General features: G+C 41.6%; 1 protein-coding gene across 2 annotated transcripts in view; it reads right to left on the bottom strand.

The window, feature by feature from the left end:
* The window catches only part of CDC42BPA (CDC42 binding protein kinase alpha), a 1077984-nt gene that overhangs the window by 489038 nt on the left and 567532 nt on the right, over positions 1–21414 (bottom strand). For both annotated transcript variants that reach the window (XM_078649868.1, XM_078649869.1), the window contains exon 8: positions 16244–16492. In XM_078649868.1, coding sequence (XP_078505994.1) covers positions 16244–16492 — 249 coding nt within the window. The remainder of the gene's footprint in view (positions 1–16243; positions 16493–21414) is intronic.

Genomic DNA, 21414 nt, shown 5'->3' with positions numbered 1-21414 from the left:
ACCAAGCCCCCCCCCTAGCCGTCCCTTAGTTTTTAGAATATTTGTCATTATAGGATGCTCCACTGCATATAGTTGTAAAGCATCTAAACGTTTTTTTGAAGATACTTGGCAGACCGCAAAGGTATAAGAAAAATTTACAGTTGGGCTAACAGGTAACCTTGCTTCAGATCATTATTTGTTTGTATTTTTGAACAGAGCCACCATGTGGAACTGTAAAGAGAAAGGATTAATGTCAACAGTTCTGGGGGACTGTCAATAGCAATTAACTTTTTACACAAAATCAGTCTCCCTACGCATTTGAATACAGTAAAAAAAAAAAGAATACATTTTGAGTACACGGATTGTCCTTTGCAAGCTACATTCCTTCAGTCCAGTTCCATTTATATTTCCTCTCTTATGCCCACTCATGGACCGTTTCAACAAAAAAAAAGAAAAATTACAGGCCACTCAAATAACTACAAAATCAAAAGTCGGTAGCTCGAGAGCCACTTCAGAGTCTCAGTAGGTTCTAATACAACTGAGTAACATCCCTCCTACCATATGCTCAGTCACTTCCATCATGAAACCCTTTTGCAGAGTTAAACTATAAAAACAAGGGATAGATATCACATTAGCCATTATCTTTTGCAGCTGCTGACAAAAGAAGGATTCTGCCATCGACGGCCTGATCCAGAATTTCCTCAACTTGATTGCATTAATAAAGTTAAAAAAAACTTGAATGTTTAATTCTTCTTATAGACAAGACAAAGGATCTCTCAGACAATATACACTGCAAGAGAACAGTATTTAGCAAATCAAAATGCAAAAAAATCTTTGTGTAGTAATTGCTGGTCTTACATGTGCATTGATTACTTCAAAAGTATATACTTTTATAACTACAATGTCTCATGAAAGTTTTCGTAGTAACAGTACAGGTGCCATTAATAACAACACCAAGAAAGTTGCTCATATCCCAGAACATCTATCCGACCACTCTGCGGTCTCTCTTAAGATCTCGTTCAAATATAACGTCCCAGTGCAGTGTTGGACTTTGAATCGCACCCTACTTTTAGACACCGCTCTAGTCGATGACTTAAAAAAAGCAACAACTGAGAAATGTTATCTTAAACCTTGACTCAGCTCCCTTAAATAAGGTATAGGATACATACAAAGCCTATCTTAGAGGTATTCTATCTAGTCTAAGCGCAGCACAAAATAAAAAGGTCAGGGAGGAGATTAAAACCTTAGAAGTCTCCATCAAGACCTTATAAGGTACTGTAGTGTATACCTCTAACTCTACAACTACAACACGGATAGAAGGCGAGCTGATCAACGCAAAATCTAACTTAGCTGATTATTTGGAGGCCAGGCTAAAACGAAAGTGGGACACCAGCAGACTTTCCAACTATGTATATGGGGAAAGGTTTGGCAGACTCTTGGCTTGGAAGACCAAAGTAAAACAAGCTAGAAACCTCATCAAAGAGCTAAAATGCCAAGTTACAGGGAATATTATTTCTAAGGATGGTGAGATTGAACACGCATTTTTCCAGTTTTTTCAGGACTTGTATACAGAAGATATAATTTCTAGTAAGGATCAGATAGAAGAGTTCTTTCAGGATTTAGATCTTCCTTCCCTTAATGAAGGAATTAAAAGTGATCTAAATGGCCTATAACTATAGCAGACGTTTACAACATAATAAACAGCCCTCCCTAAAGAAATCTACATTCTACTAAAAGAAGAATTAACCCCAGTTTTGCCCAAGTTTTTTTAACTCCGCTTTTATCTCAAATCAAGAGCTTCCTTCTTCCTGGGATCTCGCCACCATAACAATTTTTTTTAATCCTAATATGAACCTGACGGTGTGCAAGTTGTATAGACCCATTTCACTTCTTAACAGTGATTATAAGGTTTATACGCAGATTCTCACTAGACGGTTAGGTCAAGTTGTAGGGTCATTGATACACGCTGACCAAAAGGGCTTCATGAAGGGGAGGCAAGTACAAGACTTGACGCATGAGCTACTTGGCACTATTGATCTGGCCACAGAATATGGTAACCCCTTGACGGTTATGACATGCGACACCGCAAAAGCCTTTGATAGGGTTAGTTGGCCCTTTCTCCATGAGGTGATCCAGCGTTTTAATTTGGGAGAAACATTTGCATTAGCAATCAAGGCTCGCTATAAAAACCCGATGGCTAGAGTGCTGGTCAACGGGAATCTGTCTAAACCATTAAATATCGGTTGGGGAACTAGACAGGGATGCCCTCTATCTCCCCTGTTTTTCGGTCATTACATTGAACAATTGGCCTTAAAATTAAGAGCATGTAGGAACATACTTCTTTTTTGATGTAATGGTTGGGGGGGAAAAGATTGGGCTGTACGCCGATGATTTTTACAGGTCATCTACAGTTGTCTCTACCAGCTATTGGGGAAACTCTAGAGAGCTTTGGTAAAATATCCCATTGAGATCTAATAGGACAAAGCATCGGATATTTAGGGATTCAAGTTGTCCAAAATCTGGAGAAATTAGCAAAAGTGAATTTTGATAAGGTAACATCCAAAGTAAAGAAACAACTTCAGGTCTGAGAATCCCTAGCCCTATCAGTTTTAGGTAGATTAACCCTTTTAAAAATGTCCATCCTTCCTAAATATACCTTTTTGTTTAATAAAATCCCTTCAGAATTTAAGGAGTGGATAAAGAAAGTACAAGGGCTTTTTACTAGCTTTATATGGGGGAATAAAAGACCTAGAATTGCCTGGAAAAAACTCAGGGAAAAAAGGAAAATGGCAGTATTGCTAGCCCAGACCTTCTTCAATATCAAAGGGCTTTTCATTTAAAAAATATCATGCAATTGCTGAAGGATACTCCTGACCTATCACCATTCTTTCGTGCTCTTACATTTGGCCCACCAGATCCATCTAGCTTTTTCCTTTTTCAAATTTGGTGACCCTAAGTACTTTAAAAAAGTGAGACTTAAGATTCTTCAGGGGGCATGTAAAATTTGGCATCAAATAAGAGCTTTGCAACAAATACCATACTAGAGTTATTATGCACCCATCTGGAAATCACCAGGTACACCAGTTTGCCTGCAAGAATCACTTGCTGTACCAATGAAAGAATGCGGGATTCTCAGTTGGGGTCAACTCTTAGAAGGTGCAGAATTAATCCCTTGGCAAAGCACGCAGGAGATTTCCGAGGGATCGGTCTCAAAATTCAGATATTACGAACTATTGAGTTGGGCCAAAATGCCAATAAAAGGTGGAATGGATAATCTGTTTTGAGAATCCAAAATCTTCTTGCGTCACCCTGTGCGGAAAGATGTATCAGAAGGGTGTTGAATGCCATACAATCCATGGAAGACACACAAGCCTTGTTGAGAGCGATCTGGATGAAGGCGCTGCCGGCGCACGACCTCTACTCATTATGGTAAGTATCTTTATCGTTCCTATGGTTGTTTGTGAAATCTGTCCCATTAAGAAAAAATCACCTATTTACCATCCATTAAGCCTATTGGATACCTCAGAGATTGGCAAAAATGGGCACCCAAGCTGTGAGGAACTGCCACGAGTGTGTAGGGCCAAACGCAGATGAAGCACATACGTTTTGGCAATGTCTCTCCATCCAGATCTTCTGGAAGAAAGTGGGTATGACGCTTTCGGAAAATTGGGGTCAAGAAACTAAGGTGAGCCTGGCATTGGTAATCTTTGGGGTAATACCGGTCAAGGAGGACCATATCAGCCAACTAAGGGCATGTATACTAGAAACAGTAGAGAAAAAGGAGAGAAGAGACAATAAAACGACGCTGCTAAGAAGAGAAAAACATTGGATTTACCATCTGAACAGCCTTAGACCAAATGGAATGAACGATAGAACTGAATTTTTGTGTTACTTATAACATTTCATGAACATTTGTGATCTCTAGCCTGGACCGGATATTTTAGCTGTCATTGATTGAAACTCAAGTATTTTCGTCCATTTGGAGTTTAATGTTTTTGTTGACCTTATCTTTTCAGCATGTGTTCAACTTGTACAATTTCTTATAATCCTCACACTTTTTCATTTCCACCCCATTAGGCACGAAACAGCTACTCAGTCACGATTTACGGTGGTGGTTGTACTTGAAGTGAAGGACACACCCTCATATGATATTATCATGTAACGTTTTCAGATATTCCCCTGACAAAGGCACGATGTGCCGAAATACATAGGGAGAATGCCACATATGTATAGCTAACAAATGCATTATGGGAAATGAAGTTTCACACAGAAAAAATGGTTTCTTGTGAAAGGAACGGATTGTAAATGCAATATCATCTTGGAATTACCAGTGAAATATACGACCATTCAAAAACTACTCAGCGTTTCAGAAAATTATTTTTATTGAAACTAGCTGTGTTCCGCAGCAACATTTCAACCAGTGCCCAGAAAGACACGCTGCAGTGGCAGTGGTGCGACTTAATCATTGTACATACACCTTCGAGCGGGAGGTGATTTTGTGGATCACGGGCAACCAGCCAAAATACATTGAAGGTTAGCAGTGCACGACCATTACACCTGTTGACTCCTGGTAATAATGCTCCCTGTAATCCTCTTCCTCTTGACACTTTATATGGAGCTCGGAAGGACGATTATCTATTCCAAATGGTCCTTCTTCATCCTCATCTTCGGAATCGTCATCCTCTTCTTGCGCATATGTCTCTAAAAGATGCGACAGAGAAAGAGGCGAAATAGTACAATATTCATGTCTTTGATATGTCTTCAGTTGAAAACTCCTAGATGGGACAGGAGTTGAGTAAGCCAACTAAAGCCTTAGTTGTAGCCGCTAATAGCATTGTAGATGGTATGGTCGTCGGTGGGATCTCCATCGATGGACTTGTCGTCGACGGGCTCTTTGTTATCGGTGTCGATGGAATTGACGCCGATGGGCTCGCCATCGATGGGCTCGCCGTCAACGGAATCATTGTCGACGGGCTCGACGTCGATGGGATGTTTGTCGACGGACTAGAGCTCTTCGTCAACGGAACAGTCATCAACGAAGCAGTCGTCGACGGCGTAGAAGGTACCTGTTTCTTCGTCGACGGTACGTCCCTCGTCGACGACACAAGCTTTGTCGACGGAGCTTTCCTCGACGTATGCTTCGATGAAGGCTTCGTCGATGGGGCTTTCGCCAACGAGTCTTCCAAGACGGTCTTCTTAGAAGTCAGCAATCCTCGCTGACAGAATAGGAGATGTGATTGACAAAGTAGAGATAGTCTCCGTCGACGAAGGAGCAGAAGAAGTGACAGAAACGGTCGACGATGGAGTGTAAGCCAGAGATTTTGAAAGGCTTTTACTCACTGTTTTTGAAGATTGTTTGTGAAAGTCCTTGAGAGCAGAAGTCTGTGGACACTTTGAAGGCCCAGAGGACATAGGAGGAGACCTCGGAGAAGGGCTAGAAGTAGAGTCGGAGGATTTTAGATGTTTTCTCCCCTCACTAGAAAAACTGTCCTGAGATCTGGCTCTCTTGCTGGATGTTGAGGCTCTGTCATCCTCTTCAGCTGAGGAGGATTTAAGCCACAACAGGACTCTTGCCTCCCTATCCCTAAGAGTCTTAGAAGGGAAGGTGCAGCAGATTTTACAATCTTATGCCTCATGCTTGGGGTAGAGGCAGGAGAAACAGTCCTTATGTTGATCATCAACATGGACTCTTTTCTTGTCGCAGGTTCTGCAGGGCTTGAACAAGGCCTTCTTATCAGACATCTTGAAGAAAAAACTGAGCTGGCACTCAGGGAGACTCCCTTCCGCACGTCGTGCGGTGAAAATCTGAGGAGAACTGGCTATGCAGAGAGGGTTCTAGAGGGTGCTGATAGCTGATTGGTTGTACCAAAAGTTTGGTTCTTTTAGCATAATGATGCAGATCGGCTCCTAAGATTTGGGCCTCAGGCCTTTTCTTTAGGGCCTACTACTGTTATTTACCTTTGGCACTGCTATTTTTATTTACCGTGGGACTCCCGCCTCAGCGACGGGAAATGAGTCAGGCATGTGAATCTATGAAAGATACCCTAATACTGGATAATCTACAAGTACCTGTATAATTGGAGTAAAAAGTCCGGCGGTATAGTAATGAGAACCCGGGATGTGATCCATCCCCTCCTTTTGAGGAGAGACCGGGACTCTCACTTCTCTGACTGCCCAAATCTTTTTCTGTCTCCACTTATAAAATGAATTGACAAATGAGGACCAAAAAAAAACAGTACAGGTTGTCTTTCAATCACCAAATTCAAAGAGGATTTCCTTCAATCATCTTTTTTCTCTTAATGCCAATAATTGCTTAGTGCATTCTTTATGATCAAAGTATGTTTTTGTAATTTAAACCTGGACAGGGGTTTCTCAGTTACTTAGTGGATATCCACCAAGCCAATCGTTATATAACAAAAAAATCTGACTGACAGCCTTCAGTCCTATGACATTATCAGAACATTCCTGTGGTGCCTTGATGGTCAAAAGATTTCTAGTAAGCCCACCTATTGTCATATTAAATTTCGGAAGGCATCTACTAAAGCAAGATAACAAGATCACACTGCTTGTTTTCTAATTTTTATATATACAAACATATTTTTAGATTAACAATAAATAACTTGAGTATGAACTGAACAGGCTGCCCTAAGATGAGCCTGAATAATTGACAAGAGCTTACTCATATCCACCCATCACTAGACAAAGGTTAAATCTGAATTTAGGGGCAAGTGGGAGCTAGTAAGCGACCTGGTTGGCTGCACTCTGAAAGGGCTCTGATAGCTTGACTGAAAATCCAACACAATTGTCTATTAAAGCAAAGTCTTCCTCAAGTGAACACCCAAAAACAAAGTGATTGATTGCCTACCCTTTTGATGTTTGCATTTCAGCTGCTCGAGTGCTTGTTCTGGCTGTGTGCGAGGCTGGACCGGAACGGTTTCACTGTTCACAGATGAAGAGGCAACTGTGCCAGTCTTGATTGGTGGGTGATGATACCACCAGGCGGCTAAATAGCCTTGCTGGTGAGACTGACCTGCAGGCTTATGGTGTCAGCGTGATGGGCGACGATGGAGAATCAGCCCACCACTCTGCGCATCAGGAGGGGGAAGGTCTAGGTTTTGCCTGGAGAAAGGCATTCGTAGGCACAAGGGACTGGTCTAGAAATGAGGGATTTGCATAGTGCTGACACCCTTAAACTATAGGGTGGTCCACTAGAAGTGAGCCAACATACACTACAGTGGTGTGGGCCCAACTGACCTGAGAAGAGCTTTGGGCAAGCAGCAGTAGATGGTGCAGAAGCCTGATGAGAGGAGTTGTGCAGACTTGTAGCAAGTCTGCGGTTCTGCACCTTGTGTGGATGGATGCGGCTATTAAAGTGGATGTCTATGCTACGAGAGGCGAGGGGAGTACACACTGGTGATACAAAACATAGACCAGGGCAAAGCTAAAGGAAGCTATGCACATGAAGTGCTTTATATAGGGGACCATTTTTGCAAGTACTATGGAATGAGTCAAGTCAAATGTATGTTTATTATGACCGTAGTCTTTAAACAACGCAGTGAGCATAACGCAATCGGGGGCGTCTACAATAAATATTTGGTTATTTTTAAAAATGTTGTTCTTTAAAAAGCAATTCTACATTTCATTTTCAAAAATACAGAGTCCAAACTATAAAATACTAACAACCAGTAAAAAATTGCAAATACCTTAAAACTTGTTTATAAAAGTTAAAACCTATTCACTTTCTTACCACCATAACAGTTTCAATAGTTAAAATTCATACAGTACTACATTTTTCCTTGGTTCTCAGTGCACTCAGGGCCACCTTTAAAAATTTCCCAAGGGCGATTACAATATCAATGAAGGGTATTTCTGTTAGAAGGCTGGCTGCCTGCAACCTTGTTTTTATTCCATATTTTAGGAAAAACGGGCGCAGCCATAGTTTTCTCCCTACTATGGAATGAAAAGCCTCTTGGCAAAACACAAACACAACCTACACACTATTTTTTGAGGGATTGTTGCATCCATAGGGCAATATGCAGGACAGGCTGGAGTACTAACCTCGCATGAATAAGAAAGAGCGCTACCCTGACATATTAAACTAGAGTATCATGTATGAGCCATGTGGTGTCTGTGCAGTGGCGTAGCAAAAGTTGAGGGCCCCCCTGCAAAAGTACATGGATGGTGCCCCCCTTCCTCCAGACCTAGTCAGGAACTCTTAGTCCTGGAGCCACCCGCCTGTGCATAGTGCAGGTGCTGTAGGGGTTGTTATGCCACTGGGTCTGCGGGGGAAGGTTTTAAAACAATCTAGTATATTGTTACTGTACTGGTAGGGAAAAGGTGGTTAGCACCAATCTGAACTGATTCCACTGTAGTGGCTTTGGTTGTTAGTTCTATCTTGCTCAAAATGCAATAAAACTCAAAGACCGCAGTTGGCAAGACTGATACCCTGACAACAAGGATTGGTCAGTTTAAAGAGCGACTGGATAAACAGGCCAACCATATTAAAATGATGAGGCAGCAAATCTTTGAGAATAATGACAATGAAAGAGATGGAAAGTTAGTTAAAATGGAAAAGGTGCTGGATGTAATGCAGGCCAAGAATAAAGCTATGGGGGGCCAATCTCCACACATCACAGATCTTACTGTTGCAACTAACACAGGCAGAATAGAGACATTTGTGGATGAGTTACTGCTGAAGCTTTTTGATTGAAAACATCTATCCGAGTTATTTACGGTGGAAAGAGTGCACTTCCCTTTCTGGTAGCCTCCCAGAGAGTCATTAGTTCTCAACTCCTGAATTCCAGAGACAGAAACACAATACTACGACAAGCGAGAGGAAAAGAGAAACTGAGAGATGAAGGCACAATGCTAGCAACATTTCTGAATTTCCCACTCTTTGCCCAGGAGCTTTATGAAGCATATACTGGAGTGAAGAAAAAACAGCAAAAACTACAATGAGACTAGGCCATTGTATACTTGGTCATTCTGACAATTGTCCATAAGGGCAAGAAGGCACATGTGTTTGCAGATTCGATGGGAGCTATGTGGTTCATAAAGTCCAACATTATATCGGATAGACCTCCTTGCGCTGAGAAGGAAGCTATAGCTTCAGGCTCAGGGCTGAATGATATAGAATAAAATCTGTTTGCTCGATGAGCTCCTCTGGTAAAGGCTCTGGGTTAGTTGAATAAATGTGAAATGCATGAACTAACGATATGGATCCGGACAGTTGTTGACTGTAATTCTTGCATGGCTGTGGTTTAAAGCCCTGGCACCGGTGCCACATAAAAAGAAAGCAAGGGGGTTTTGGCTTGTTCTCTCCTTATAATAAATGGTCAAGCCAGCCTCTGTGACTGGGTGAAAAGAGGCAGTGGCAAGCCAGCACTGGTGTACCCCAGTATTATACCCAGAAAATATGTTATTTTGATGAAACAGGCTGTGATACTTATCTATGCAGCTGAGGGTATGTACCTTCACTGGCTATCTGGCGACTAATGTGTTGTAGTGCAGTTATGTAAGGCATGGAGATGGGTGCTAGAGATGCAGATGCACCCCTGACCTGTGTAGCTTCCTGGAACACCTGATGACTTAATAATCTCAGAACGACTAGACGAATAATGGCATACTTCAATATGTTTATGACAAGGTGGTGAAACTGTCGAAAGAGATCTGGAGACAAAATAGAAATTTGCTATGGTGGGAAACATACCATTTTCTTTCCTCCCAATAATTCATATTCGAGGGAGTCACTGAGATCATTAAGAGAAATCAGCAATTTCAACACATACACACAACTGCAGACACAGAGTCGTAGCCTCGAAGTACAAGGTCTGCTTCGATTTAGTATACAAAGATCAAAAACGTTTGATGAAGTAACCACTGCATGTATGCAGATGGAACAGAGATCTATAATCTCAGGGGGTGAGTTCAAATGTATCTTGAATCCCAGGCTAGATAGATCCACTAATACAGCATAGCCTACAGTAGAGAGGTGGGAAAGATATGCCGATCCATGTCAGATAGCCTCTCTACAATTGCTGCATATTATATTAAATAATAGCTTAAGAGGCTGCGCCAGAGGAAGCACCATGTTGGCTTGGCTCAAGGAACACTTTGTTATTTGATGCGGTCAGGTAGCTATTAAAGCTGGGGATAAGATTGCCTCACTGTCAAGTTTTACAAAGGTTCACTGGCCTTAGACTTCCCCTATCCGAATCTCTTACTTCCACCTATGCTGAGACAGGGTGTAATAATAACACATCATACACCATCATCACAATGTTTATCACAGAGACTGCTATCAAAAAACAATATGGATACAAAAATATTGGCCAAAAGTGTAGCTATGCGTTTTACGCCATACATGATGGGTTTGGTTGTACTTGGTTAGTCTAAGTTTATGACGAGATGCTTAACGGCGCATAAGTTCTAGGTTTTCTGTGATAGCATACCAGGAGCCATATTATGTATACAGGGCTCTTTCCCTGTTTCCACCACAGAGCACATTTCAAAAGGTGCGGCGCAGGCAAACATGGACAGTGTGCCATATTACAAAGAATGTGCTGCACTCAGGGCAGCCGCAAACTGGTTCTGCCCTTGTGGCAGGACATTCAAGTGAAATATGGTGCGACTACTTTAAAGTCACTCTGTATTTCGCAGTGCAGGCGGCATGCCGCCAGCATTTTCAAGAGGGAAGAGAGATACCCTTGCAGGCAGGTGTCATGAGTGACTGTACCCGACTGCAGAGGGATATCTGGGGGAGTCCAATGGACCACCATTCTCTCCTCCAGAGGGCTGCCTTTAGGAGGTGCACTGACAGTGCACCACCTTTTTGCCTCTGCGCCTGCATCCATGATACGGCGCAGGCGCAGAGGCAAAGTGATTCCTTCATGTGTGTGTGGCCACACCCCCATGCAAATGAGGGAACGTACTCTAGAGCTAGCGCTGGCACTACCTGTGCACCAGCGATATCAATATTACAAAAGGGGCTGCAAAAGCATCTGTGGCCACTTCTGTAATACTAACGTTCTTCTGGGGCACACAAACCGGGTGCACAAGCCTGTTGCACCACAGGGGCACTTTTTGTAATACAGCCTCAGATTGATCAAGAGCAAGACATGGACGAAATAAGGGTGAAGGCTATACATCCGTCTGACTCACTAGAGTGGCCATACCCTCTATCAGATGGATGGCGCTAGGAGAAGGTGCACTTAACTAGATATCATTATTACATTCAACACACAAGACTAGAGCTACAGTAAACAGGAGCCAATCCCTGACCTTGTGGGGACACAGGCGCAACATATGGCTGTCCCCGTCCTCACTGCTATTCGTCCTGTAGCTTCTTGCTTGTTCCCCTTAGGGAACATCAACAACACTTGTGCCTGAGACTGCACAGATGGGACTACCTGGTGTCCCTGTATGAATATGACTGCCAGCTGTACTTAGAAAAGCTGAACTAAAACCTGGCCCTGATGCTCAGAGAAATGACTAGGCTTGGTGTCATGCCTGATCTAAGAATAAGATATAAGAAATAGCACTTGATTTCTTTCGCATCTGCGGTGAAACATTATGGAAATCAAGGGATCAAAATACATAGAGACATGGAAATCGTGATTAGGGATAACTAGGGGTCAATGGACACGAAACTGGTGTGATGACTGGCAGTATTGCACTAATCAAAAAGGTGGTCCATTTTTGTTAATATTCCAATCCCACTGAAATTAAAGATGGTGGTACTCCCGCGCCTCTTATACCATTTTGAGAATTTATCGTCCTTTCTTAAACCGGCACTGTTTAAGGGACTGGAACTAGAGAGGAGGAAATTCATCTGGTACGGCACGTACAACAGAGTGGCCTTGTCCAAGATGTACATCTCTACAACTAATGGAGGCCTTTCGCTGCCAAATATGGAGCAGTACTACTTTGCAGCCCAGCTCCAGTGGGTGGCAATATGACTGAGTGCACGACACCTGGAAGACTTAGCGTCTCAGACGCCGAGACCCACGCATTTGCAGGTGGTGGAATTATTCCATCCCAGTAGGAAAGGCAGACCGCCAAACTGTTGTTAGAGGTGGCCCACTACTGCTTCAGCTGCAGTCGGCGAGTCACACGCGGTGTGACCCCATATGCGCCGTCCCTCCCCATTGCGGGCATGCCCAGATGGCACCGATCTATCACTAGTGCGGAACTACAGCAATGGGAAGTGGTAGGCATCCTAACACTAGGTGACCTGTATAGCGACGAGCAACTCCTACCTTTCAATGAGCTTGCTGAAAATACTGGCCTACCACAGGGACAGTTCCTACTGCATGCGGCAGAAGACATGGTGCAACTTAGCACAGAAGCTGGCCACACATTTAACCATACAATACCTGCATGAATTAGGGACAGGCCGCTACCTAGTCAAATAGCTTGCGGAGTCACTGAAGGTACACACAGCGCCGCAGTTGAGCTCCCTATGGGCTGATTGGGATGCGGACCTGCAGCGTCCCAGCATCGAGCGCGAATGGACAGCCATCCTCGAAGGCCCCACTAGGGTCCCCCATAAAGCAAGATTTCAGGTCATCCAGTATTACATAGCCACAGGGCTTACCTGATACCAGCCAAGATTAATAAATATTTCAATCGAGCCGACGCCGGTTGCCCAAGATGCGAAGAAGTAGAATGCAACCTGCTTCATATGCTTTGGTCCTGCTCAGCCCTACAACCATATTGGGGTGCACAGAGCGCACACTAAATTGGTCATGGGAGGTGTGCATATTGAGGTTGTACCAGAGGTTCAGCAAATACATGGTAACGTCCAGATACATAGATCTGGGGCTCATGGTGGCCAAACGTCTAATCACTCGGCGCTGGAAATCTCCTGAACCCCCTACAGAGAGTGCCTGGTTCCAATCACTACTCTGCTGGACGCAGGCAGAGAGTCTAGCACTGCATCGAGAGGATGCGATAGGTGTTCGTAAGCAGCCACTTGCGGCGAACTGGGATGTAATCCTGACAGACTTTCGCACAATCTGGCAGAACCCGGTCGAGGCACAAACCAGACTCTGGCGGGTTGGCTGGAGCATAAGGGTCAAACTAGAGCATTCATGGCGCGCTCAGCAACATACAAAGGGCAACAAATTTTAGGTTCCTTACTGAAATCTCCCAAGCCAATCAACGCAGAATGCAACAGGCCCTAATTGTGAAATAAGCGCCTAGGTGTGGCATATCGTTTGTTCAACACACAACCTAGCACCGCACGGAAGCAAACAGATAGGTCCCGTAGAAGGGTGATATCAGATGTACACCATAGTGCACTGTTTTAATGTCTGAATCTTTGATAAAAAGGAGTCAATGTGTTATTTCCCTTGTTATATCAATGTTATCTTCATATTGACTTATCGTATATTCATAAGGTCAGCGTAGCCATCCTTGCAATGTCGAGCAAGATTCTAATGTTTTTAGTCGAGAGGTGCTGCACTGCAAACCTGCTCAGGGAAACCTATTGAATCAAAACTGTACTGTGATACAACTGTGTAACCTGATGTGCATTGCAATTATGAAACTTAGTAAACAAATTTAAACAACAAAAAAATATTTCAATCCCACTGAATAAAACTGTAGTTTACTGGTAGGCTGATATGCACGGAAAGTACACCCCAGATTAGCTGGAACAGGGGACACTACCATATGACTGGGGCAGTCTGGTGAGCTCAAGCACTCTTCCTAGCCTGCAGAGGCACATTTCGCCAGCTCCCGGTACAGTGAGGGATCCCTTTGCCACATGTGGCTGTAAAAGGTGATATGATCGTTCTATTGCTGCTGTACGCCTCAGTACCCAAACTGATATAAGCCATCCGGCTTGCACACTGAGGGCCTGGCATTGTACTGCAACTGAGACAGGTTCAATGGTACTCTGTGCGCAATAGTTGCCATTGAGAAATAACCCCCTTATGTCAGTGACCTTAGTGCATAAGCCCAGAAGCATCAGAAGCACTGGGTCCTTTGAGGATAGCCAATCTGTTCCTGATTGTATTGCCTATTACTTACGTCACTTAGTAGAAAATCATATAGGAGTATCTGTCACTAAAGTGTCTGCAATCTACTGAATTGTTCCCGCTTTTCTTTTCTTTCTTGTGAAAATATTTTTTTTAAGTACTTTAGAAGTTTTTTTAGCCTGTTGCATCTGGGGGCTTCCTTAAACTGTAAGAACTAGACTTTGCTTACTTCTTCCCTACATATCACTAAACATGTTTAAGCACAAACAACTGAAACCCAAATCTTGTTGCTCATAGGATTATTTTAAATGCTTTAGAATTTTATCCAGTTAGAGTTCAGAATAAACAAGGTTGGTTTGGACCTATATTAGTTATTTTTGAACCACAGAACCTGGGAGAGAGCTTGTACAGGCATAAGAGGAATTTTAGCATGATGATTTATATATTTCTTTTTTGTAACTGGTGTTCTTTTGCTTCTTTTCTGGGCAACCCACCCTGAACTAGCTCTTTTCATCTCTTATTTAGGCCCTATTTTGAACTTGACTTCTGACAACTTGGATTAGGTGCTACATCACTATGTTGGTGTTATTGTCACATATTATGGAAGTTTAAGAGCAGTGTGGTGTTCCATATCTGCTTTAGGGTTTCTGAGTGTTACCAACCCTAGACAACTTTTATTAATGATTAACAGGGTGATGCATAAGCCTCTATTGGCCGTTTTTCAAATATCATGAGTGAGTAATATAATGTCCCCTACTTTTCATTCTATAATCTGCATTATTTCCAATGGAAGACTGCTTAGCTGAAATGCCCGGTCTGATTGGACATATAATATTTTTGCTCTAAGCTGTCTTTTACGAAAAATGACAAACTTAATTCATGGTACTATATGGAATCTATAATGACGCTGACTTTTTTGTGAATACTTCATAACGTCATCAATGGAGAAAAATATGGTTTCAGGATAAGAAGATTATTTTCTACAGTAACAAAAACTATCTGGTTCAGTGAAAAGACAGGCAGGTACATTCATACGTCATCGTCTTTTCAAATGCCTCTGTTTCCTATACCTCTGAGATTCTGCAATGGGGTAAGTACTTTAAAACACAGTTTGTTTCAACATCGTTTTTGCCACCAATTGGCTAGTTAAAGATCTCTGGTGTACTATCACACATCAGCTCACAAAGACAACGAAACAATTAATATAATAAACTCCTTACAATCACAAGCTGAGGATGCTTGTCCTAATTATTTAGATGGCATAGTAGTATGCCTTGCGCACATTTGGTTGAATCATATACATCCATCTGAAATGACAGCACTTTCAGCCAACAAATGAGCTGCCATTCTGGCCATGGACATATCACAGGAGATTAATCCCCAGTGACAATGTTCATAACTAATACAAACATTTATTTGAGTGAATGGATTTAGCATTTTATGTGCAGCAGTGTGCTATTCTCTATCCAGAATCATCTTTTCATACATATAAAGCAATAACCCTAGTGTTTGACACAATACAGAGGTTTCTTTAAACACAGAAAACCCTTAACAACAAACTCCCATTGTCAAAGTACTCCTTTTCAGATTTACTCACAATGAAAATCATTATGCTGGGAACGACCGTGTTTATATAAAAAAATATATTTAAAAAAATATATATAAAAAAACGACTGTGTTGACATTTATTTCGGTTTAATGGAAGACAAAGCAAATATATTCTGTGAGATAGCCCCATTGAACAGAAATTGTGAGACCCTTCACTTCATGCCAAAATAAAGCCCTATGAATAAAATCCAATATAAAGTGATAAAACCTGCAAAGAGCTAAATGCGACAAAGAAAAACGGTATTACTGAGGCATGCCTTCGAAAAATACCCTCTTGTGAGAGAAAAATATTTATATGAAAAAGAAATAACTAAAAGAGAATCGGACTCTATCTGCTCCCAACAGGCAAGGAAATGATCTGATGAGTGGCTTCCTGTCGACGTCATCATGCTGTCTGTACAAGACTCCTCATATAAATGATATGCTATATATTTTTTAAATCATGTTCCTAGATTGTGTGTTTGAAGCAAACTGGACAATCAGTATATGTCCCCCATGCTGGAGAAAGGATCTTAACAATTTAAAAACAAATATCTTATTTCTACATGTGACTAACTTCTAGATGTGAAAACAAAAAACACGAAATTTCAAAAACATGTACAAAAGATAGAACTGAAAATTGGACTGAGCACTCCTTTAATGCAAACTTTAGGACAAAACAAAGTTTAACTTACAGAGTTTTTCAAACAGTCATCGTCCACATCAAAATTTGACGTATCGGTTGGACTGCTGACCTCCGGAATGTAGGGTGCTTCACAGTTTCTAATATTGTCCCAGTCAATGCCAGCAAAGAAAGGGTGTTTTTTAAAATCTTCTATCCCGTTCTGCCCAAGTCGGTGCTCTCTGCTACAGATGAGCCTTCTAACAAGGTCCTTGGCATTTTCAGACACATCTGCCACATGCGCGGGAAACTGGAACCTTTCCTGAAGAGCCAAGAAAAAAGTCACATTAGTGTAAAGTAATTACTTTATCTTCCATCAACTAAACGTTCCTTCCTGTTACAAACTGATGCATTATTTAAGAAGTGAATTCTGTGGGATTGCTAGCAAGTCTAGGGCGAAATTAGCATTACGACAGAGTAATTAACGTAATTTGGGTAATTTTGCATTACTTTTCCTACGTGAAGTTCCTGAAATTACGCTGTTACATCACATCATGCAGCCATGTGCCATCTGCAGTAAAAATGTACTGCAAATACATGAGAACAACACGAACGACAGAGCTTAAGTAGCTTTTATTCACAATGCTTTTGTTTTTCTGCGCTACTTTTTAGAACTAAAATGGAAGCTTGCATCTAAAATAGAAGTGCACGTTTTGTTAAAAAATACAGTGCCAAATTCAAGTTTTGCATTTACCGTCATTTTGCAAATTTTTCCCCAAATCTTGCATAACACAAAAACTATTTAAGCAAATTTCACAAACCACTATTCACAACATCGAGTTTTGTTACCAGATCTGTGACCGCTCCAAGACTAAAAGAACCTTGTATTAAAACTTCAATCAATAGCAGTATCTAACTCTACCACCAGCATTTTTAAGACGCTTCATGTAGAACATCTATCAAAGTAAATGGAAGGTATTAAGAGTTCATTGCAGACTCGCTGCGTGATGAGAACTAACTAGAAGAGCGTGATGAGTTGACCGGGCAGCCTTCTCAAGCTTCATTTCCATACTCTTTTACCATGAAACAGTATTTATCAATTGCATGGCAAGACAACTTCATCTGATACAGCCAACAGTTTGTCCATGACTGAATGCAGCCATGTAAAAGCTTATAGGTGAACTGTCTTGACCATCTACTAGAGGCCAAGAAGGCCCCCTTTGAGCCTGGACTACATCTTTAAGTGCATCATTATTGTGGAACTTTTTTTCTAACATTCATACGTTTAAATGGACCACTATAAACAACCTTAATCACAAGGCACTATAACGAATTTCTGATTTGTTTTAGAAGCTCTTTTTTTGTTAATACATTATTTTATTTTGTCCAATTTCTTTAATGTGAATGCAACATTTTTAATCACTTTTCGACCTAAAACACAGTGCCTTTTGAGAAACCTCAATATCAGGGCATAACTCTGTTTTACATGCAGGCTTTTGTGTGTAGATCAATGATTTTTTCCTATCTACATGCAGTCCTTAGACTAACAAACCTTTTATGATCTGATCAGTGGCGATCTCTCTTCGGATTCACCAATGATTTTTTGTGCCACTAAGGTTTTCAAATAACCCTTCCCATTAGATGAATATAATCTACACAGACTAATTAATTAATATTAATTATCAGGTGTAATTACAAAGCAACTTAAAGAAGAAACAATACATATGTTTTACTAATAAATTCTTTCTACAGAGCTTCATGGCTAGTCACTTGCAGGTTTACCTTACAGTTCAACTATCCATCTAAGCTACTAGAAACATAATTGGTAGTTAGCGACGAGAATATTTTGAAAATGATAGGCTTCATCGTCGCCAGAATGTATTCTGCACAGACATGGGAACCAAGTTGATAACGGTGAGTTCTGGATGATCCAAAAATGCGTGAAGACGACAGCAGTGGTTCAGTCCTTCTGCTGGTAGGTCTATATGTGCCCATTTGACACTGCCAATCATCACCTGCATCTCTGATGACTCCTTCTCCTCTGTATTCAAGATGTTGCATGCAGACCAATGCAGACTTTTTGCCATCTCGCCAATTGTATCAGCCACCAAGACATTCTCATGTGGGGTTTGATCCTCAATCAATTTTATCACAATCTGCATGTTTGTCCATTGACCACCCTAGTGTGCTTATTCATTCTACAACTATCCAGAGGACACAAAGAACATCCATTAGTAGATAGCAATCTGGGCCATTGCTAATAACCTCCAGCTCAGCTTCCAGGTCAGAGGTGTCTGCTTGTGCCATAACCAAGTGAAGTTACATGGAAGCAAGAGCTAAAATCCTTGCACCTTTTAATAAAACTTTCCTATAGACAAATACTTCTCAGCAAACTTCTTTGGTACAAGTCTAACTCCGGCAACTTTTATAAATTTGGCAGTCAAAGTCGATTGTGATCTGTTTGATACTCCAGAATAAAGCGGTGGCTCAGTCCTCCTTTTTCCAGATTTGACTTTTAAGCAGCTCTCTTAATTTTTGCTTTCGAACAGTCTCTCAACAGATTTGTGCCCTTACACACTGATGATTAGAAGTCTATGTACTGTCCCCTAAGCCTTGGTACAGATTCTGCAATGTATCCATAGCTCTTCATCCCAAGCCTTGAAACAAGTAACACATTTCTCTAGCCTTGGCCTCTTTTCACTGCTGGCTAATAAAGAGGACGTGGAGATTTGGAATTCTAGTTAGTTCATAAAACAATTTTTTAGCACAACCACCTTTTTTGTTCTAACAGATTAATATTTCATCCGTCTCATCACCCAGTGAGGTCTTTCAAACCGGTTTCTAGTTATCCATTTCTTCAGGAAATATGTCGGATGGAAGACTTGTCTTGACTGAAAATGATCAATAGGGAAGGAAATACTTGTGTGGAAATGAAGCACATCAACCAGATCAATATCAGGAAGGCACTGAAGACCTAACTGCTTCTGTTCCCGCATTGGCCTGGCACTAGTTTAAGAGAACCTGAAACATCAGGGGACATGATGCACTGTTCACGTCAAGTAGAAAACATTTGACAACTGCCAGGCTTTTGGATTGCTCCTACTTATATAACCTTTGTAGGATAGATTTTGGTTGCAGTTTAGCTACTAAAATGAGAATAAATGGCACATTAGGACATTTGGTCACCTCTCTTCTTTGAGCAGCTGGATTTGATTATTGTCGAAGCTCAAGTTACATCTATCCAGGCAGCATCTTTATCACAGGGAGGTACTGACAAAAGGACAGAGATATAACGCATGGTAGAGGAAGACATATGACAGGAACATGCTCAGTGTTGCATATCAGTCAAGAAGCGTTCACAGCACAACAAAAATCTGCTCAACACTGAGCATGGTCCTGTTATATGTCATCCTCTACCATAAGTTATATCTCTACCGTTTGCGTCACAATGCAAAACAATGCTGGTTCTGACCACATGGATTAAAAAAACGAAGAACTTTACATATTCCTTCAGTATAAAGTATAAAACTCTCTCTGTCCTGGTCACTTTTGCAAAGCTAACTACTTCAAATACATACACAAGAAAACAGCTGGAATGTGTACCATTAAGGGTGTGTCAGCATTATGCAATCTCACCTTATTGGCTGAGCAAACATAAGAAAACCAATTTCAAATGAACCACTGAAATACAAATAAGGACATGGTATCTTGCATCATTTAGGGTAAAAAAAGGAAGACTTTTGTGATTTAATATCAGACACTTGTTGAGATCCTCAGGAAAAAATATAACACAAAGAACTGATTGGTTGCATCAATTTCGGTCCGCCTAAGTGTCCTCTGGAAAGAGGACACAACCGTAGCACATCATTTAAGAGTTTTGTAGGTCACCAATTCTTTCCTTGCAGATCTTTCAGAAACCAGGATTGTGCAGCTGAGAGAGGACAATGGTAAAGTAAATAGGTACTGAAGTGGTCCACTGGATTTGAGGCATAGCTTTACCTATGCCTGTCACATCAGTTCTTCAGTGGAACAATTCTGCCCTATGAAGTTCCCTGAAGGACCGGAGATCAGGTCGTGGCATCTCCATCACAGAATATGGGTCGGGGAAACCCTGTAGGCGTCTTAACGGAGTGAAAATGTTTGCGGTTTTTGTGCACGTAACCAGGACTTTAAGTGCAGAAGTCTGCATGCCTGGTGCAATGTGTTTTGTATTTAATCCATGTGAAGGTAGAACGGGGTCAGTGTCTGCGCCCAAAACGTTGGAATCAACTCTTGAATATCTTCTCTCTGAAGAGGAGGAAATGCCTTCATACTTGTGTGTAGCACTGCCACTGTGGTGTTCGCTGACCAGCGCCACAGACCTTGCTTTTACTAGCCAGTCATTCAAATGTGGAAATACATGGACATCTTATACTTCATATACAAACTGCCACAAATGCCAGCACATGCCAATGCAAACACGTGGTGCAGTCACCTGGCAAAATAGCGGATCATAAACTGATAATGCTGGGACCCCTAAAGCGAGTATTATTTAACACCCTTGGGTGTAGAGGGCTGGTTCATGAAGATAGGCATACAGGAAGCCCAGTGACGTCAGCCAATTCCCTGCATTTATGGCCAGAAGGACTTGGCTCATGGACAACTGATTGAGCTTGTCCTGCCGGATGAATATGTTTAAGAGTTGAAAGTGGGGAACGGGTCTCAGTTCGTCAAAGTAAATAAGTTAAACAAATAGACATGTAGGCTATCCGGATTCCAGTTCAAACAGGCAGGACCTCATTCACTGGCCGGTAATACGATTTAAATGTGGAAAATGCACTTAGTTTAGCCACCAGTGTAAGTAATCAAAAATCAGCAGACCACGAAGACTCCAAATAGAATGGCATAAAGGCAGTGTGAGTCTCTAGGAGTTTTCAGTAGAAGCACCGACATTGCATTGAGAAACGACTATACCAGTGATGGAGCTAAAATATTAATGATTGTAAAACTTCAGGTTGCAGAAATTGCACTAAGCTTCTAATTTAAAATCAATGCAAATAAAGCAATCTTGCTTAAGGAATGGCAAAGTGCAGATTTGTCCCCAGTGTAATATATGTAAGCTACTGATTGCGGTGAGTCGAGCATCTATAGCCAGCACTCTGAGAAGTGCAAACCTAAGGAGGTGCAAATAAAGCTATGCGTGGAAAACATGTTCTCACTGGGTTACTGGACTTCAGAAAGAAACTGCCGGATCGACACATCCAA

This window comes from Lissotriton helveticus, chromosome 6 (assembly GCF_964261635.1).
Source record: "Lissotriton helveticus chromosome 6, aLisHel1.1, whole genome shotgun sequence".
NCBI lineage: Eukaryota > Metazoa > Chordata > Amphibia > Caudata > Salamandridae > Lissotriton > Lissotriton helveticus.
This window is presented reverse-complemented; position numbering and strand designations above follow the sequence as displayed.